The sequence below is a fragment of the Melozone crissalis genome, unplaced genomic scaffold (genome assembly GCF_028551555.1).
Source record: "Melozone crissalis strain CALT ecotype California unplaced genomic scaffold, PUWL_Pcris_2 ptg000156l_1, whole genome shotgun sequence".
NCBI lineage: Eukaryota > Metazoa > Chordata > Aves > Passeriformes > Passerellidae > Melozone > Melozone crissalis.
The window spans coordinates 281,359-297,572 of record NW_026535927.1 but is presented as its reverse complement, the minus strand read 5'-3'; the positions used below and the strand labels follow the sequence as shown (position 1 = coordinate 297,572).

At 46.1% G+C, this 16,214-nt stretch overlaps 1 protein-coding gene across 1 annotated transcript in view; it reads right to left on the bottom strand.

Moving 5' to 3' along the window:
- The window catches only part of LOC128948757 (CUB and sushi domain-containing protein 2-like), a 142,434-nt gene that overhangs the window by 124,636 nt on the left and 1,584 nt on the right, over positions 1–16,214 (bottom strand). The window contains exons 3-5 of the mRNA XM_054293519.1: positions 9,548–9,625; positions 2,538–2,625; positions 1,200–1,324 (exon numbers count right to left, since the gene is read on the bottom strand). Of these exons, the coding sequence (XP_054149494.1) occupies positions 1,200–1,324; positions 2,538–2,625; positions 9,548–9,625 (291 nt within the window). The remainder of the gene's footprint in view (positions 1–1,199; positions 1,325–2,537; positions 2,626–9,547; positions 9,626–16,214) is intronic.

Here is a 16,214-nt window from a genome sequence, read left to right as displayed (position 1 = left end):
ACAAATATCACAATGTGACATTTCGGAGAGGGAATGAAAACAAAATGGCCAAGGGCAAAATGGGAAAAATGAGAAAAAAATTCCATTCCCTGATGGCTCATGGCACAGGATGAGGCTCCCGGGGAAGCACAGCCCCAAAATTCCACATTTCCAGTTAAAAATCTCCCTCCAGCTCTGCTTTTCCAGGTTTTATTCCTGTCTTTCCTCTTACAGGAGAAGGAGGAGAGGGGAGAAAACACCTGGGATGAGGAGAGGGGTGATCCTGCTCAGGTTTGACATTCCTGAATTAAAAGAATGTTCTGGAGAGAGAGAAAGGAAGGGATTTAGGGATATTCATGGAGGAGTCTGTGAGGGGAAAAGGAGGTGCAGAAACAGGGGCTGAAAAAACCTTTAAAGTGAGGATGAGAAGGCCCTAAGGAAGATTTCCCAGAGAAATTTGGATGCCCCATCCTTGGAAGTGTCCAAGGCCAGCCTGGGATGGGGAAGGTCTCCCTACCCATGGAACAACATTTTCCTTAAGGTTCCTCCCAACCCAAACCCCTCTGGGACTCTGACCTGGCCAAGGAATGACCTGAGGGCAGGATGGGTGAGAAATGGACAGGAAGGAGCTGGGAATTCCCAAAAATCCCCATATCCAGCCAAACTGAGCCCCTCAGATTCCCTCTAAATTCCTGGGAATGTCCAAGGCCAGCATGGAGGGACAGTGGAAGGAGCAGGATTGTCCAACCCAAACCATTCTGGGATTATTCGACCTGAGGGGAGGATGGGTATGGAAAAGGGACAGGAAGGAGCTGGGAATTCCTACAAATCCCAAAATCCAGCCAAGATGAGCTCCCTCAGACTCCCCCTGAATCCCTGGGAGTGTCCAAGACAAGTGGAATGAGCAGGATGGTCCTCAATATCCCTCCAACCCAAACCATTCTGAGATTCGACCCGAGGGCAGGATGGATGATGGAAAAGGGACAGGAAGGAACTAGAATACCTAAAAATCCCAAAATTCAGCCAGACTCCCCCTGGATCCCTGGGAGTGTCCAAGGCCAGCTTGGAGGAACAGTGGAAGGAGCAGGATGGTCCTCAATGTCCCTCCAACCCAAACCATTCTGAGATTCGACCCAAGGGCAGGATGGGTGATGGAAAAGGGACAGGAAGGAGCTGGGAATTCCCAAAAATCCCCAAATCCAGCCAGGCAGAGCCCTCACCTCTGCAGACAGGCCGGTGGTCGCTCCAGGCCACAATGATGTCGCTGACTCTCTTGCAGGTGATGCTCTTGGAGCCCTGCAGGTCGTAGCCCTCGTTGCAGGAGAACTGGATGCTGGAGCCCAGCCTGGAGAGGGGACACAGGGGACATCAGCCTGCTCCTGCACCCCAGGATTTGGGGCCAGGGCCATCCCCTGGCCCTGCAGCCAGCAGGAAGGGAGGAGGGACCAGCTCTGCCTCCCTTCTGCTGTGTCTGCCCCAGATGCTGATGCCCAAATCCCAAATTTTAGTGACATTTCAGTGGGAATTTCATCCTGGGAGAGGACGTGCTCAGCGGACATTCTCATAAAGTGAAATAAAATTCTTTATCAACTGCTGAGAGTTCTGCTCTTTGTTCTGTGGTTTGGATTCTGAGCTTTGTTCACTGGGGTAACACAATCAGCAGCTGGGAATTCATCCCGTGGAATTTAGGGACTTTATGGGATTCCCTTTCTTCTGCCCTCTCTCCTTTGCTGGGTTTGAGGAGAATTTGACAGACTGGGATTTGATTGAGAGGCACTTTCCATGAGCAAAACAGCTCCTGGAATCCCAAATTTTAGTGACATTTCAGTGGGAATTTCACCCACAGCTCTGAGAGAGGACACATTCAGAATTCTCATAAAATGAAATAAAAATCTTTATCAACTGCTGAGAGTTCTGCTCTTTGTTCGGTGGTTTGGATTCTGAACTTTGTTCACTGGAGTAACACCATCAGCAGCTGGGAATTCATCCCATGGAATTTAGGGACTGTTGGGATTCCCTTTCCTCTGCTTGGACTTGAGGAGGATTTGACAGTCTGGGATTTGATTGAGAGACACTTTTCATGAGCAAAACAGCCCTGGGCAGCAGAATCAGATGAAATATTGATTCCCCATGGCCACCAACAGCTGGGGCATCCCTGCAAAGCAAAACTGGGAACTGGAAAGGAACAACAGCTCTGGTTTAAACTTCCTAAGCCCCAATTAGCTGGCACCACACAGGCTCAGTGACAAGGAACCTCAGCCACCTCAAATTCTCTAAGGGCAGGGCCATGCTGGGGTTTGAGCTAATTTGAAAAGTGATTTCTTTCTTTTGGCCGTTTCAGTTTTTCCAGGGGAGGGATGACAGCACAAAACCTGGATTGGGAAAGGATAAAAACACTCCAAGAGATCTTTGTGGAACAGCACACACAGGAAGGGTTTTACACACGTGTTCCCCAAAACTGGGCAGGATTTTGGGAGGGGGACAAAGCAAACAGAGCCCCCCCACACCAGGAGCACACCCAGGAGCTCATGCACAGAACACACAGAAAATATTCTTACCTAAAATCGTTGCCTATCCTTTTACCTCTCTCGGGAATCCCAGGGTCTGGACACAAATTATGTCCCTGGGACACACCAACCTGAGTTACTACAAAGCAAAAAAACAGCACATACAGACACAGAATAGCAAAAGGAACAATTCTTTCAGCAGCTGGCTTGGTGGATGTGGTGAGAAAAATGGCAACTGGAAGCTCAGAAACCTCAATGTTTTATTCCACAAAAACAACAGCTTTGGAAACAAATATCCTGCTCAGTTTACACACCTGAGTGTTTTCTAGGAAATGCCAGCTAGGGACACAGTTTCCCCTCCATTCCACTACAGAAATACCTCTGGATAAGTTGATTTTTGGGTATTTTTTTCCATTCTGCTAAATGACACCAATCACAGAGCCTGTTTGTTATGATTAAAGCCCCATCTGCCACCCTCCAAGGTGACCTCAGAGCCCTCAAAAACCCAGCCCAGTGTGCCAGGGAAAGAAAACAACTCCATGGAAAGGCAGGGAGTGATCCCAGGAGGGAAAAACCAAGCACAGAACGAGAGGGAGAAAGGAGAGGGGGATGCAAGTCGAGGGTTTGAAAGCCAAGTCATTTAGTTGGAACATGGAGAAAAATTTATGGAGCAACCTGGATGCCAACAAACATGAAATCCATGGGGTGGTGGCCAGCACTGCAGAAAGCTCCCAGCTCCACCCTCCCCATTTCCAGCCCTCTCACGGCACAAAGGAGGGTTCAGGGTAGGGGAACCTGGGGGTCCCTCAGCCCTGGCACAATCCTGATTTCCAGGCTGAATTCCAGCACAGCAATAAAGGACAAAAGGGGGATTTTGCCACAGGAGCTCGATGGGATTTGGTTTTCTTCTCATCCAAACCTACAGCATGTTTCTCAGCCAAAAAAACTCCATTCCCTGATGGCTCATCGCACAGGATGACGCTCCTGGGGAAGCACAGCCCCAAAATTCCACATTCCACATGCTGAACCACTGAAAGAACCCCAATTTCCGTTCCACCTCTGCCCAGCACTGGATTACAGGGAAGAAAATCCCAATTTTATTCCAAGCATGGTGCCCCAAAGGAGGAGGGTGACACTGAGGTGACACCAGCCCCTTTCTCATGGCTCAGCAGCTGGAGCCCTGCAGGGGGAATGGGAGAATCCATGGGGAGAATCCACCCACACTGGACACACACAAAGCCAGGACCATCCAATATTTGGAATTAACCCCTGGTGCATCATCCCCAGCTACAGCTGTTCCTACAAGGAGGATGCTTCCCAATTTTGCTGATCCCAAAAATATTCCAGCTTCTCCTCAGCACTAACACTCTTCTGATGCCCTTTATGTTCTTTATAGGAATTTCCTTTTTAAGGCCCATTTTTCCTCCCTTCCCACCGTGCTGGAGCAGAGATGGGGCTGGGATTGTCCCCACAGGATGCTTTGGTGCTCACCTGTCTGTGTGGGAGGGCACAGAGCCATGGATTCATGGAAAACAACATGTGAGGTATTATTTTCCCATTTTCCATGTCCATAACCTGCCACAAACATATTTTATGAAAAATCCTTTCGTTAGGATCTTTTCTCCTGAGAAGCTGGGAAGCTTCAGCTTCTCCATGTTTTGCTGCTTTGGAATGTGATTTGGAGAACTGTTTACTCAGCATGTGAAATTGGTTTTATTTGATGACCAGTGACAGCCACCTGTGTCAAGGCTGTGAGCAGTCACAAGATTTTATTTCCTTTCCTTGAAATTTCCTTCCCTTCCTTCTGATGAAATATTTTCTTCTATTCTTTAGTATAGTTTTAATACATCATTTTCTTTTAATAAATATATATCATAAAATAATAAATCAGCCTCCTGAAACATGGAGTCAAGATTCTCATCTCTTCCCTCATCTTGGGATCCCTGTGAACACCACCACAATAACCCTTGGTAAGCTCAGTCAGCAGCAACCAAGCAGAATTTGACATCCCTACATTTTCTATAACTCCAAACTTTGCTTTGCCACTTTTCACCAGCCCAGAGGATTCCAAATCAGGAATCAGGAATGAATTCAGTGAAGGAAGGGAGAGCGCATGGATTCTACTCCCAGCTTCTGACAGGAAAAGTTTGGCTGAACGGAGTCCCCAGGTGCCACCACCATCCTTGGGTTCCTTCCCTGCACCCAGAGGTGATGCCTGTGCACAAGCAGCTCCAAAAAAAGGAAAATTCACCTCAGGATGAGGGACCCAATGAGAGTTTTATGTCCCAAAGCCGTGTAGGAGTGAAAGACAGTGCTCAAATTCTTGATTTTCCTCTGTAAAAACCTCCCTGACCACACACACACCTGTAACAACCACACACACAAAGCCAAGACCACCCAATATTTGGAATTAACCACCTGGGAACTCTTCCTCAAAGGAAAAATCCAATTCCCACAGCAAATTCCTCCTCCCATGGTCAAATCCCCCTCAGATCACCCCTTTTGTACCCCCAGAGTGGGCACTGCTGCCACTCCCAGTGATTATTTCCCATATCAGATAAAAATGGAGCCTGGAATTCAAAATTTTGGGAAGAAACAATCCCAGACCCCAGGAAAACAAAGAGAAACAATCCCAGATCCCCAGAAAAACCAAGGCCCCAGAGGAGAGTTTGTCACCCCCAATGCTGAGGCCCAAACCCAGCTCATGTCTCATTAGTGGAGATTCACTAACACCTAAAAACACGAACAGATAAAGCAGAGAACAGGGAAGATAAAGCTGAGGGAAGATATCTCCATATCCTGGGAGTTGGGGAATTTCTCTTTTAAAGAAAGTGAAAGAAAAGGAGGAGATGAATGAGATGCTAATTTACAGAAATTTTTGTTCTCTAGCTTTTGTTTTGAGCACACACACACACAAATAGAGGAGCCCGAAGGTTACAAAATGGATTTGTCATGCTGAGAATTTGCTGTGTTCACCTTCCCAAAGTTTCACCTGGGCTGGGCCATTCCCAAATAAACCCCTCAAGATTACTAGAAAAAAATTGTGATGAACTGCTCAATGTCTGCATTAGAAACTCAGGAATTCTCTCCCCCAACCATGGGATTGGTTTTCCATCCCCTCATCCTCCTGATTTTTTTCAATTTCTCCCTCCTCATGAATTCAGTGACAGCCAGTTCTGATTGTTCAGTTTGCCACTGTTAAAATCCTCTTTAATTTTATTTCTCATAATAAAAAAAACTTCACTGACAGATTCCCAAGGGACAATTTCTCACTGAATTTCAGAACTACAAAATAAAAGCAGCACCTAAAAAATAAACAATTTGACAAAGCCCCAGCATTTCTCAGCATGAGGAATTCAGTGAAAGGAGATGATGGGAAAGACTCCAGCAGGAATTAGATGGTTTAAAGGGTTAATCTGAGTGGTCACACCAGGGTAATTCCATGCAAACTTCTGGGAAAGATCCCAAAAACCAGACCTGAGAGCTTGGAGCTGATTTAGGGGTGCAGGGCTCACCCCAACGAGGTCCTGCTGCATTTCCAACCCCCAAAGTTCCTTCAGCACCCAAAAAACCAAGGATGAAGTGATTCCAGAACCTCAGTGACACCAACCCAGACACTGAATGCCCCCAAATTTAACAACACCAAGAGTGAAAAGGTCACAGCCAGGTCCTGACACTGGGAAAATCCAATCCCAGCTGGGAATGTTCCACCAGGACAGCTCCAAACCCCAATTTCCCAGCTGGGAGTGTTCTACCATGAGAGCTCCAAACCCCAGCTTATTTCCCAGCTGGGAATGTTCCAGAACAGCTCAGAAGATGAAGCTTCACAAGCACTCCCAAAAGTGCAGAATTCCCAGAGCATCTCCAGGCTGTCCCACCCAAGATCCAGGTGGTTCCTGTGTCCCACAGACACCTCCCCAAAATCCAGAAATTCCTACACACTTGAGACCTAAAAACTGCTCAACCCACCCCAAAAATGACTTTGCAAAGGAGATTTTGACCGAGCTGGACACACACAGAATTTCCAGTCCTTCATCCACAAGGCCCCAGGTGGCTCCTTGTCCCACAGACACCTCCCCAAAATCCAGAAATTCCCACAGACTTGGCTAAGACCTAAAAAATGCTCAATCCACCCCAAAAAATAACTTTGCAAAGGAGATTTTGACCCAGCTGCACACACACAGAAGTTGCAGTCCTTCACCCAAGTCCTTCCAGTCCTTCACCCACAAGGCCTCAGAATGCTCCTTGTCCCACAGACACCTCCCCAAAATCCAGAAATTCCTATACACTTGAGACCTAGAAACTGCTCAACCCACCCCAAAAATGACTTTGCAAAGAGGATTTTGACCAAGCTAAACATGCACAGAACTTCCAGTCCTTCACCCAGGGCCTCTCCAGGTGGGCCTCACCCAAACACCACACAACCCACTTGGATGCTGTTTTTTAAACCCAAACCACCACAATTCCCCCACTGTGGGAACTGGAATATCCACACTTACACTCTGCTTTCAGTGCCAGAAACAACCTCCAAAACATGGCTTAAAATCTCAAACTATTTCTTCTACCTAATTTATTTGTCTCTCAGTATTATCTCCCCTCCAGAAGTGATTAAAGCAAGATTTCCAAATAATTTCACTGATGGTGAGCAGTACAAGGCACTTAATTATGATTTAAAACAAACACAATCCACTATAACTGAGCCCAAGAAGCACTTCCCCACAGAATATTGAATTTTTATGGATTTTTTCCCTGCAATAACACAAGCAGCTGTTACATCACTACATTTTCACACAAAACACACCAGGTTTAATCTGACCAGGCAATCCCAAACCCAAAAACCTGCAGGATTTAAGAGTGGATCCTTCCAGGGAGGATTTTAGGCCAAGTTTTAGCAAACAGCACTTGAAAATAAAATATTGCTGGTAGGAATAATCAAAAATAAAACAGGGACTTGAAGGCTGGATTTGATCTTTTCCAGCCTTTAGGATTTTGTGGCAGAGCTTTAAGTGATACCAAGAGACACAAAAATTCCTGAATTTCTGGTATTTGAGCCAGAGCAACTGGAAATTGCTCTGGAATAGGAAATTTCTTTGGAATTATCTGTGATGCAAACTCAGCTCGCGGAGTTTTGGGAGCACAGAGGGGCTCAGCCAACCCTGCAAATCCAGCAGGGAGCAGAACAGATGAGGACTGCAAAAAATAAAAATAAAAATAAAATAAAAACCTGATTTTCCTGGTGCCATCTCCTAGGGAATCAGCACTTCTGCAGCTGGGAATTCCCTGTGGGAGCAGAAGGCTCCAAAATAAGGACAAAATAAGAAAAATCCAGAGCTGATGGAGAGCAGGGCATGGAGAAGGAGCTGGAGGGTGACAAGGACCATGGAATGGGGCCGCCATCCCCATCTCCATTATTCCAGCTCAACAACTTCCAGCCTGAGCTGCCCTCAAGATCTGAGCTCCCATCTGGCAGCTCTGAGCCCCTTGGGATGGGATAAACCAGGCAAAGGGAATGAATTCCTATTTTTCCTCCTCAGAAGTGCAGGATCTGCAGGAAAGGGAATGCAGCTGCTGTGTCCTCTTCAACTCAGTGCATTAAAAATGAGTAAAACTGCTCCAAAGGCCATTCCCAGGAAGGAGAAATGGGAATTTTGTGTATTGTTAACACCACAATGCTTCATTAAATCAATGATTTCACTCCTTTGCCCAAAATTCCCCAAAATCCAGGGCAAAAATCCCCCCACTCCAAATTCCCCTGTGTCTCCACACCCAGCCAGGGGAATTTTCCAACTCAGTAAAGGGCACTGGGACGTTTATTCCAATAAATTCTTCCTGGCAAGGAATGTATCACCCAGCCAGGACTCCATTTTAAAGAATAATTCCCTTTAAAATTGAATTATTTTCCCCTGAACACACCCCAAGTGTTTTCTGCTCTGGAGATTTTGGGTTGTTTTTTACCTTTTTGGGCTTTGCTCCCAAAAAAACAGAGCCTAAAAATTCTCCTGGGAGCTGGGAGGGAAACTCTCCTTCCAGAGCCACGATTCTGATCCAGTCCATGCATTTTTCTGAATTTTGTATGCAAGATCCACCAGTTCTGCTCCAGTCCATGCAATTTTCTGAATTTTTTATGTAAAATCCACCAATTCTGATCCAGTCCCTGCATTTTTCTGAATTTTGTATGCAAAATCCACCAATTCTGCTCTAGTCCATGCATTTTTCTGAATTTTGTATGACAAATCCACCCAGCTGAGCTGTGCAAATGCTCCTCTCTGATGAGGGTAATGGGCTGTGCAACAAAATGAATAATTCCAGCTTCTCCCCTAAAATCCATTTGGAAAAATGCTCCATCCTGCTCCCATTTGAATCCACATAAAATATTAACTCCCAGGCAGATCCCTCCTGTTTCATTTTAGAAAGAGCCCAAGATTCAGGGACAAAAACCACAGGTTTTGCTCCTGATTTGGGAAGAACCTGATGGGAAACTGAAATATTTCCCACCTGCCTGAGGGAGGCACAGCAGTGACCCCAATGTTCTGCTCCTGACACACCAAGCACTACACTTGAAAAATCAGCACTACAACCTGAAAAATCAGCACTGCAACCTGAAAAATCAGCACTGCAAACCCAGAATTATGATTTTTCTGCAGGGAAAATGAAATAAAACTCAAATAGAAAAAGGAAGACGATGTGACTGCCTCTGTAAATTTTCTAATATTTTGTTTTTAATGTTGCTCCTTATCCCTGCTCCTTATTTACAGCAATAGCACCGATCCCAACCCCAAATTTCTTAGTTTTTCCCACTAAAAAGAGCCTAAAACCACAACCCTGGAGCACAGAATCCACCAAACGCAGAAAATCCAAGCCTTGCGCCCTTCCAGGAGTTAGTAAATGCTTGTGACCAGAGCACTGGGAGGAGGGAAGTGATGCAGAAATGCAGAGGGAAGAGGGAAAAGCACCCAAACTTTTCAGAGTGGCGAAGTTTTAGAGATTACTGGAAAGTCCAATGAAATGTTCCAGGAGATTGTTATCAAAAAAGACAGTGAGGAAGAGCCAGAAAAACTTACACACTGATGTCTTCTGGTTGTTGTCCTTGCTGGGCATGAGTTTCACCCCTCTGGACTTGAGCTCCATCTGCTTCTTGACTGTAGGGGTGGGAAACAAAGGAAAAAAAAGAGGGAAAGGTTGAGCTGAGCTTCAGGGATTGTCAAGTTTTTATTTTAAAAATAAAAATGTGAATCACCCACATCCTGCATCCTTCCCTTTGGGATCAGCTTGTCCTGACTGCTCAAAACCAGCAGGGGTTTGTTTTTCCATGTTAGGGGTTTGGAGAGGGATTTGTTTTCCATGTTAGGGCTTTGGAGAGGTTTAATTTCAAAATAAAAATGGGGTCCAACCCCTCTGTAACCCACTAAAAATGGGAGACAAGCAAAAGGGAAGCTCTGAGGAGCTTCAGGATGCTGAGAGGAAAATGCTGAGCTGGTTTCCCCCAATTTTTCTGGAATTTATCCCATGAACCCATTACACAGCAGAGCCATTCCAGGGGAGCACTCAGAACCTAAAAACTGCAGAGCTGGTGTGAACAAACAGCAGGAAAATAAAATTAAACACCATTATTGGCTAAGGGAAATATTATCTTGGAGCCCCACACCTGGGGGACTCCTCCCCAAGTGCGACCATTCCCTCCCTGATCCAAAATTCCACCAGAAGAGGGGAAAGACCAGGAAAGGGAACAAGAATTCATCCATCTCCAAGGGCCCCATCCTTTTTCTCACACCAGGGAGCAGCAATTTGTTTTCCTGCTCTGGATTTGGCGGCTGCTTCCTCCACCCCCAGGGTTTGACAGAAACCCCACCTGGCAGAACCATCTGGGAGCAGCACAAACACCTGGATTTGGGATTATTGCAGCTTCCAGAGGCAGGAGTTGGGATAAAACAGCCTCTGCTGTGAGGAGCTGGGATAAAAGAGCAGGAATTGGGATAACCCAACAGGAATTGGGGTAATTCCAACAGGAATTGGGGTAATTCCAATAGGAATTGGGATAACCCAATAGGAATTGGGGTAATTCCAACAGGAATTGGGGGTAACGCAATAGGAATTGGGGTAATTCCCACAGGAATTGGGAAAACCCAGCCTTCATTGCAGGATTTGGGATAACCCAATAGGAATTGGGATAATTCCATCAGGAATTGGGATAACTCAACACTCACTGCAGGAATAGGGATAACCCAACAGGAACTGGGGTAATTCCAAGAGGAATTGGGATAATTCCAACAGGAACTGGGATAACCCAGCCCTTCCTGCAGGAACTGGGATAACCTAACAAGAACTGGGATAATTCCAACAGGAACTGGGATAACCCAACAGGAATGGGAATAACCCAGCCCTCACTGCAGGAATTGGGATTAAAAAGTCTCCACTGCGGGATTTGGGATAACCCAACAGGAACTGGGATAATTCCAACAGGAATTGGGATAACCCAGCCCTCACTGCAGGAATTGGGATAACCCATCAGGAACTGGGATATTCCAACAGAAACTGGGATAATTCCAACAGGAATTGGGATAACTCAGCCCTCACTGCAGGAATTGGGATAAAACAGCCTCCACTGCAGGAATTGGGATAACCCAACAGGAATTGGGGTAACCCAGCCCTCACTGTGAGAAACTGGGATAAAAGAGCCCCCACTGCAGGATTTGGGATAAAAGAGCCTTCACTGTGAGGATTTGGGAAAACCCAACAGGAATTGGGATTACTCAGCGTCCAAATCATTTTCTGGGAGCCCTTTCCTGACGAGCCAGCCCTTATCCTTGGAGAAACCCACTTCAAACCCTTCTTCCTCGTGTTCTTCATCTTGTCAGGCTTTCATCCCTAAATTAGCACATTCCTAAGACAAAGCTGTCAAGAAGAATTACCCATGTAACTAAAGAGGGGTTTTTTAATCGTGCTGAGGTTTTTTTTGGGCTTAAAAAGAACCTGTTTGGAACAGCTGCTGCAGGAGGCTCAGACAGGAGGAGGCTCCTTGAAGCTCACCTGAGGTGCTGCTTTGGGTGCAGCTTTTCACTCATCATTTCCTCACAGCTTTTGGCTTTCTCTTTAAATAAAGCAGCAAGAACTTCAAAAAAATTTTTAGCTGGAAAATATTCATGAGGAACAGCTGCTGCTGCTGCTCCTGTCTTCCTCAGCAGCTTCAATCTGTTCAGGGCAGCTGTCTTTTTTTATTAATTTAAGAAGGGAAAACTAATTAACAACAGGCTGCTGTCAAAGCAAATCGAACTCTTTGTTTCTTTTTGCTCCAAATCCACCTGCAAGTGCAGCAGGAGGAAGAAAAAGCAGCAGGGTTTGGGATGCCCCAAAGGTCCCACGTGGATGGGAATCACAGGAGATTTCCAGCCTGATCTCAAGGTTTTTAATAAATGTGATATCAATGGATCAAAAAAAAAAAAAAAAAAAAAGGATTGGGGCTGCTAAAACTCCCATTTTTGGGGTAAAAATCTATTTCTGCTTCAGATAAAATAGTGACAGACATTCCTGTAGTGATTTTCCAGCTTTTTCCAAGCCAACACAGGGATACCCCAAAATTCCCTCCCACGCAATAAAATCCAGGCAATTCCAAGTTTCCAAGGCTGAATTTGGATTTTGGTTTGAATTTTCCAAGGATGTGGGTTGGGACCCTGCAGCCTCCAAGTCTCTGCTCTGTGGCTGTGCTTGGGGGTACGAGCAGCTTTACAAAATAATCCATATTTTGGTATTCTCCACATCCTGCCCCCAGGGAATGTTCCCAACTCTCCACACAAACAAAAGCTCAGCTCGGATGATTTGTGCCCCACAAAGGGAATTTAGAGGCCAAGAAAAGCTTCCCAAGCTTTGGTGAAGCCCACCAGAGCTGATGGCGGCACCATGGATGGGATGAGAAATCCTGGGGAACTCCTCCATGAGGACACAGCAACCTGCAGGGATTTCCCCAGTGCTGAACATCCCAAATCCAGGAGAAGGTGCCAGAGGGTGCAATCAGAGGAATTTTAAGGTCTCTTCCAACCCAAACCACTCCAGGATTCTCTGGCATGGGGGAATTCAAAATTAGGATACAGCCAGGCTTGGAAATTTTTCAGGGACACATTTCTAACCAAGGTTCTCCCAGAGCCATCCCTGCCAGATCCCATCCAACAAACATCCCCCTCCAACCCTGTTCCTGATGGAAAACCTGGCTCCCAAACCCCTCAGCAATGGCAACAAGACACTCAACACTGAGCAGCAATCCCAAAATTCAGAGCCTGAGCTGCATCCCCAGGAAACATCTCCTCCCCTAATTGCACCGTGTCCCTTTCCAGGAGAATTGATAAAGATAAATTGGTGAAGATAAATTGATAAAGAGGGATCACTGCATCCTCTCCTCCTCATCCTTCATTTCGGAGCCCTAATGATGGAAGTCAGACTTTACAAATGACTCCATTTAGATCAGAACCAGGCACAGCAAAGCACCACTTGTTTCCTGCTTTTTAAAAAAAAATTAAACAAATAAGAACAATTCTCCCACTCCCTGCCCTCAAAAATCCTGTATTTGAAAATCTACTTTGTTTGTAAATTGGAATGTGGAGCAGTACTACAAAGGACTGTGTCAGGATAATTGGATGAACAGAAACTCCTGTTTTCTGGAGGCTTTTGCTGCTCACACACATCCAACAGATCTAATGGAATACTCAGCATCCTGTCAGATTTGAGAGATGACATTACAAAGCTCTGCCAGCATGGCAGGCAGGCCGGGCTGTTCCTTTCAAACCACTTCATGTTGCTCTAAATGAGGATTTAAGCAGACATTTATTTATTTTTAATTTGGAAAACAGTGTTTCAGCAACAGCAACAGGAAAAAAAAAAACTATTCCATGAAGCTCTGCTCTCCTTGTTGGGGGAATTGCTGTTAAATCCAAATCCTGCCTGGATCTCTCCCTCCTGCTGGGATGGTTCAGCAGCAGGATGCTCACAGGGGTTCTTGGAGGTGAAGAGAAACCCCCTCAAATGAAACTCTTTGGAAAAATCCCTCTTCTGGCAGCCTGAGCAATGGATTTTGGGAATCAGAGCCTGCACAAGCACTGGGATTATCCAGAATTGCACTGGAGACTCCACAGGTCACATGGAAGGAGGCAAAAATCCCTCTGGAACCCAAGGGTGTGATCCAGGGTGAGGAGGGGGAGATCCAAGATGGGAAATGGAAGATCCAAGATGAGGAGGGGAAAGATCCAAGATGAAAAGGAGAAGATGCAAAATGAGAAATGGAAGATCAGGATGATGAATGGAAGATCAGGATAAAGAGTGGAAGATCCAAGATGAGGAATGGAAGATCAGGATGAAGAGGGGAAGATCCAAGATAAGCAGTAGGACATCCAAGAAATGAAATAGAAGATCCAAGGTGAGGAATGGAAGATCCAACATGAAAAGGGGAAGATTGAAAATTAGGGGAAGATCAAAAACAAGGAGGGGAAGATCTAAAATGAGGAGTGGGAGATTCAAGATAAAGAGTAGAACATCCAAGATGAGAAATAGAAAATCCAAGACAAGCAGTGGGAGATCCAGGATAAAGAGTAGAAGATCCAAGATGAGCAGTGAGAGATAAGGATGAAGAGGGGAAGATCCAGGATAATGAGTAGAAGATCCAAGATGAGAAATGGAAGATCCAAGATGAGCAGTGGGAGATCCAGGACAAAGAGGGACGAAGATCTGTCCAAACTCAAGCCAAACTGATCCATCCATGGGTAGAACCACAGATCTACCCATGGACAGATCTGTAGACCAAAGCCATGGATGGGGCTGGGAGCACCCTGGGACATTGGGAGGTCGCTGCCCACGGCAGGGGTGGAACTGGGTGGGATTTAAACCCATTCCAAACCATTCCAAGACTCCATGACTCCCTCACCAAGCCATTTAGGTGTCTCTGGCGAGCAGCAGGGAGCTCCCCAGCCCCTCCCTGAAGGAGGCAGCTCTGTCCTGTGCAGGGCTGGAGCTCATCCCATTTATCTTCCTCCTGCGGGGAAGGGAAGCGGCCGGGGCGGGGAGATCGATAAAAGCTGCAATTATGTGTTGGTACCAATCAGCTCCAGAGCAATTAGGGAGCCAAGTTCTGCCATAAAACATGTGCAGAGAGGGGCAGCAGCCAGGGCAGCATTCCCATCTCTCCAATTCCAGCCTTTGCAGCTTTCCCAAAACCTTCTGATTTTATAAATTCCCACCCAGCTCCTCTGATGGGGGGGACACTGAGGTGCTGCCACCTCACCTGATTAAAAACTTGTAGATTATTTTCTTCCACCTTTTTGAGGAGACAGGATGGGGAGGAAAATAAAAAATAATTTTTAAGAATAATTCTCTGCACACATTTCTCCCAGTCCCTTTGACTTCCTTACATGGGGAATGGGGAAAAAACATTTGCAAAAATCAAGATTCACCTTAATGAAAGGGAAAAGGGAAATATTTAACTCTCCCAGGAAGGGAACAAAATGAATTTGCTGTGTTCAACAACAAAAACAAAAACAAAAACCCTCTCCACAGCCTGATTGCATCTAACCTTGCTTTTACATTCCTAAAGTGATTTCCAAATGAGGGCACGGATTAGGGAGAGCAGAGGGGGAACAGACAGGGAAGGTGTTCTGCAAAACTCGGGATCAATTTAAACAAGCTGGAAGGGAAATTGTTTTCTTATAGATTATCAGCAAAGCCAGACCCCGTCCCAGAGGACCCAGGGGGTTCATAAATGATGTACAGACACGTCTTTGGAAAACAGACAGCAAATTAGAGCCACCCTAAAGCCTCCCCTTGCTTCTCCTGGCTGATCCTGATTCAGCTCTCCTGATGAAAAATGCATTTCAGCTGCTGTGCTTGCTGTGGAATTACATGGCCTGTTTTGTAGGGATTTATCGCCACTGAAATATTTATGGCCAGGCCAGGTTGTGGAAAGGGTTACAGGGAGGTTTTTAAAGTCTCAGCATCTCCTGTCCTGCAGATCCCACTGCCTGCAGACACCTTCCCTTCATCCCTGGGAATCTTCACTGCTTGGCTGCTTGTTTTGCTGGGTTTTTAAGCATTGAAAGGCAGAAAGAAGCTGCCAAACTCCACAAAAACAGTGGGAAAACGAGAGCAGGTCCCTCTGGCAGCTGGGCTGAGGTCCTGTCCTGATTCCAGCTCAGAATGGGGAGTTCAGTTCATTTTCCAACACTCCATCCCCTCTGCACATGAGATGAGAACCCCCTGACATTTCTCTGAGCAGGGGAATGGGGACATTCACCCTGACTTTGCTGTGCAGGGAAAGGCTGACAAAGACAGGTGCTTTGGTGGAAGCTGCAATCCTGACAGCCATGGAAAAGCCATCCACAGGGAAGCTGCTTTTTCCAGACATTTATGCTGCACAGCAACAACAAAAGGGTTTTTTTTTCCTTGTTTAAAGTCCTTTTTTCCTTGTTTTTTCTTGCAGTTTAAAGTGATTTACAGGTTCAAGGAAAGCAGGGAAGTTAAATAACGATGTGGTTCATTTGTTGAGGCCATGACAGCCCTGCTAAGAGCACCCAAACGAGGCAGCTCTGTGGATTTATCCAAGGAAAAGAAAATCCTCTCCCTTCTCCCTGACTCCTCTCCAGAGCTTTTTCCCAGCAAAGGCTTCTTGAGAACAAACCTGCGGAGCTCCCTGAGGGGACTCAAACCATTCCTGCTTCTTCCCAACTTCATTCCCCCTCTCATGGATCCTGCACC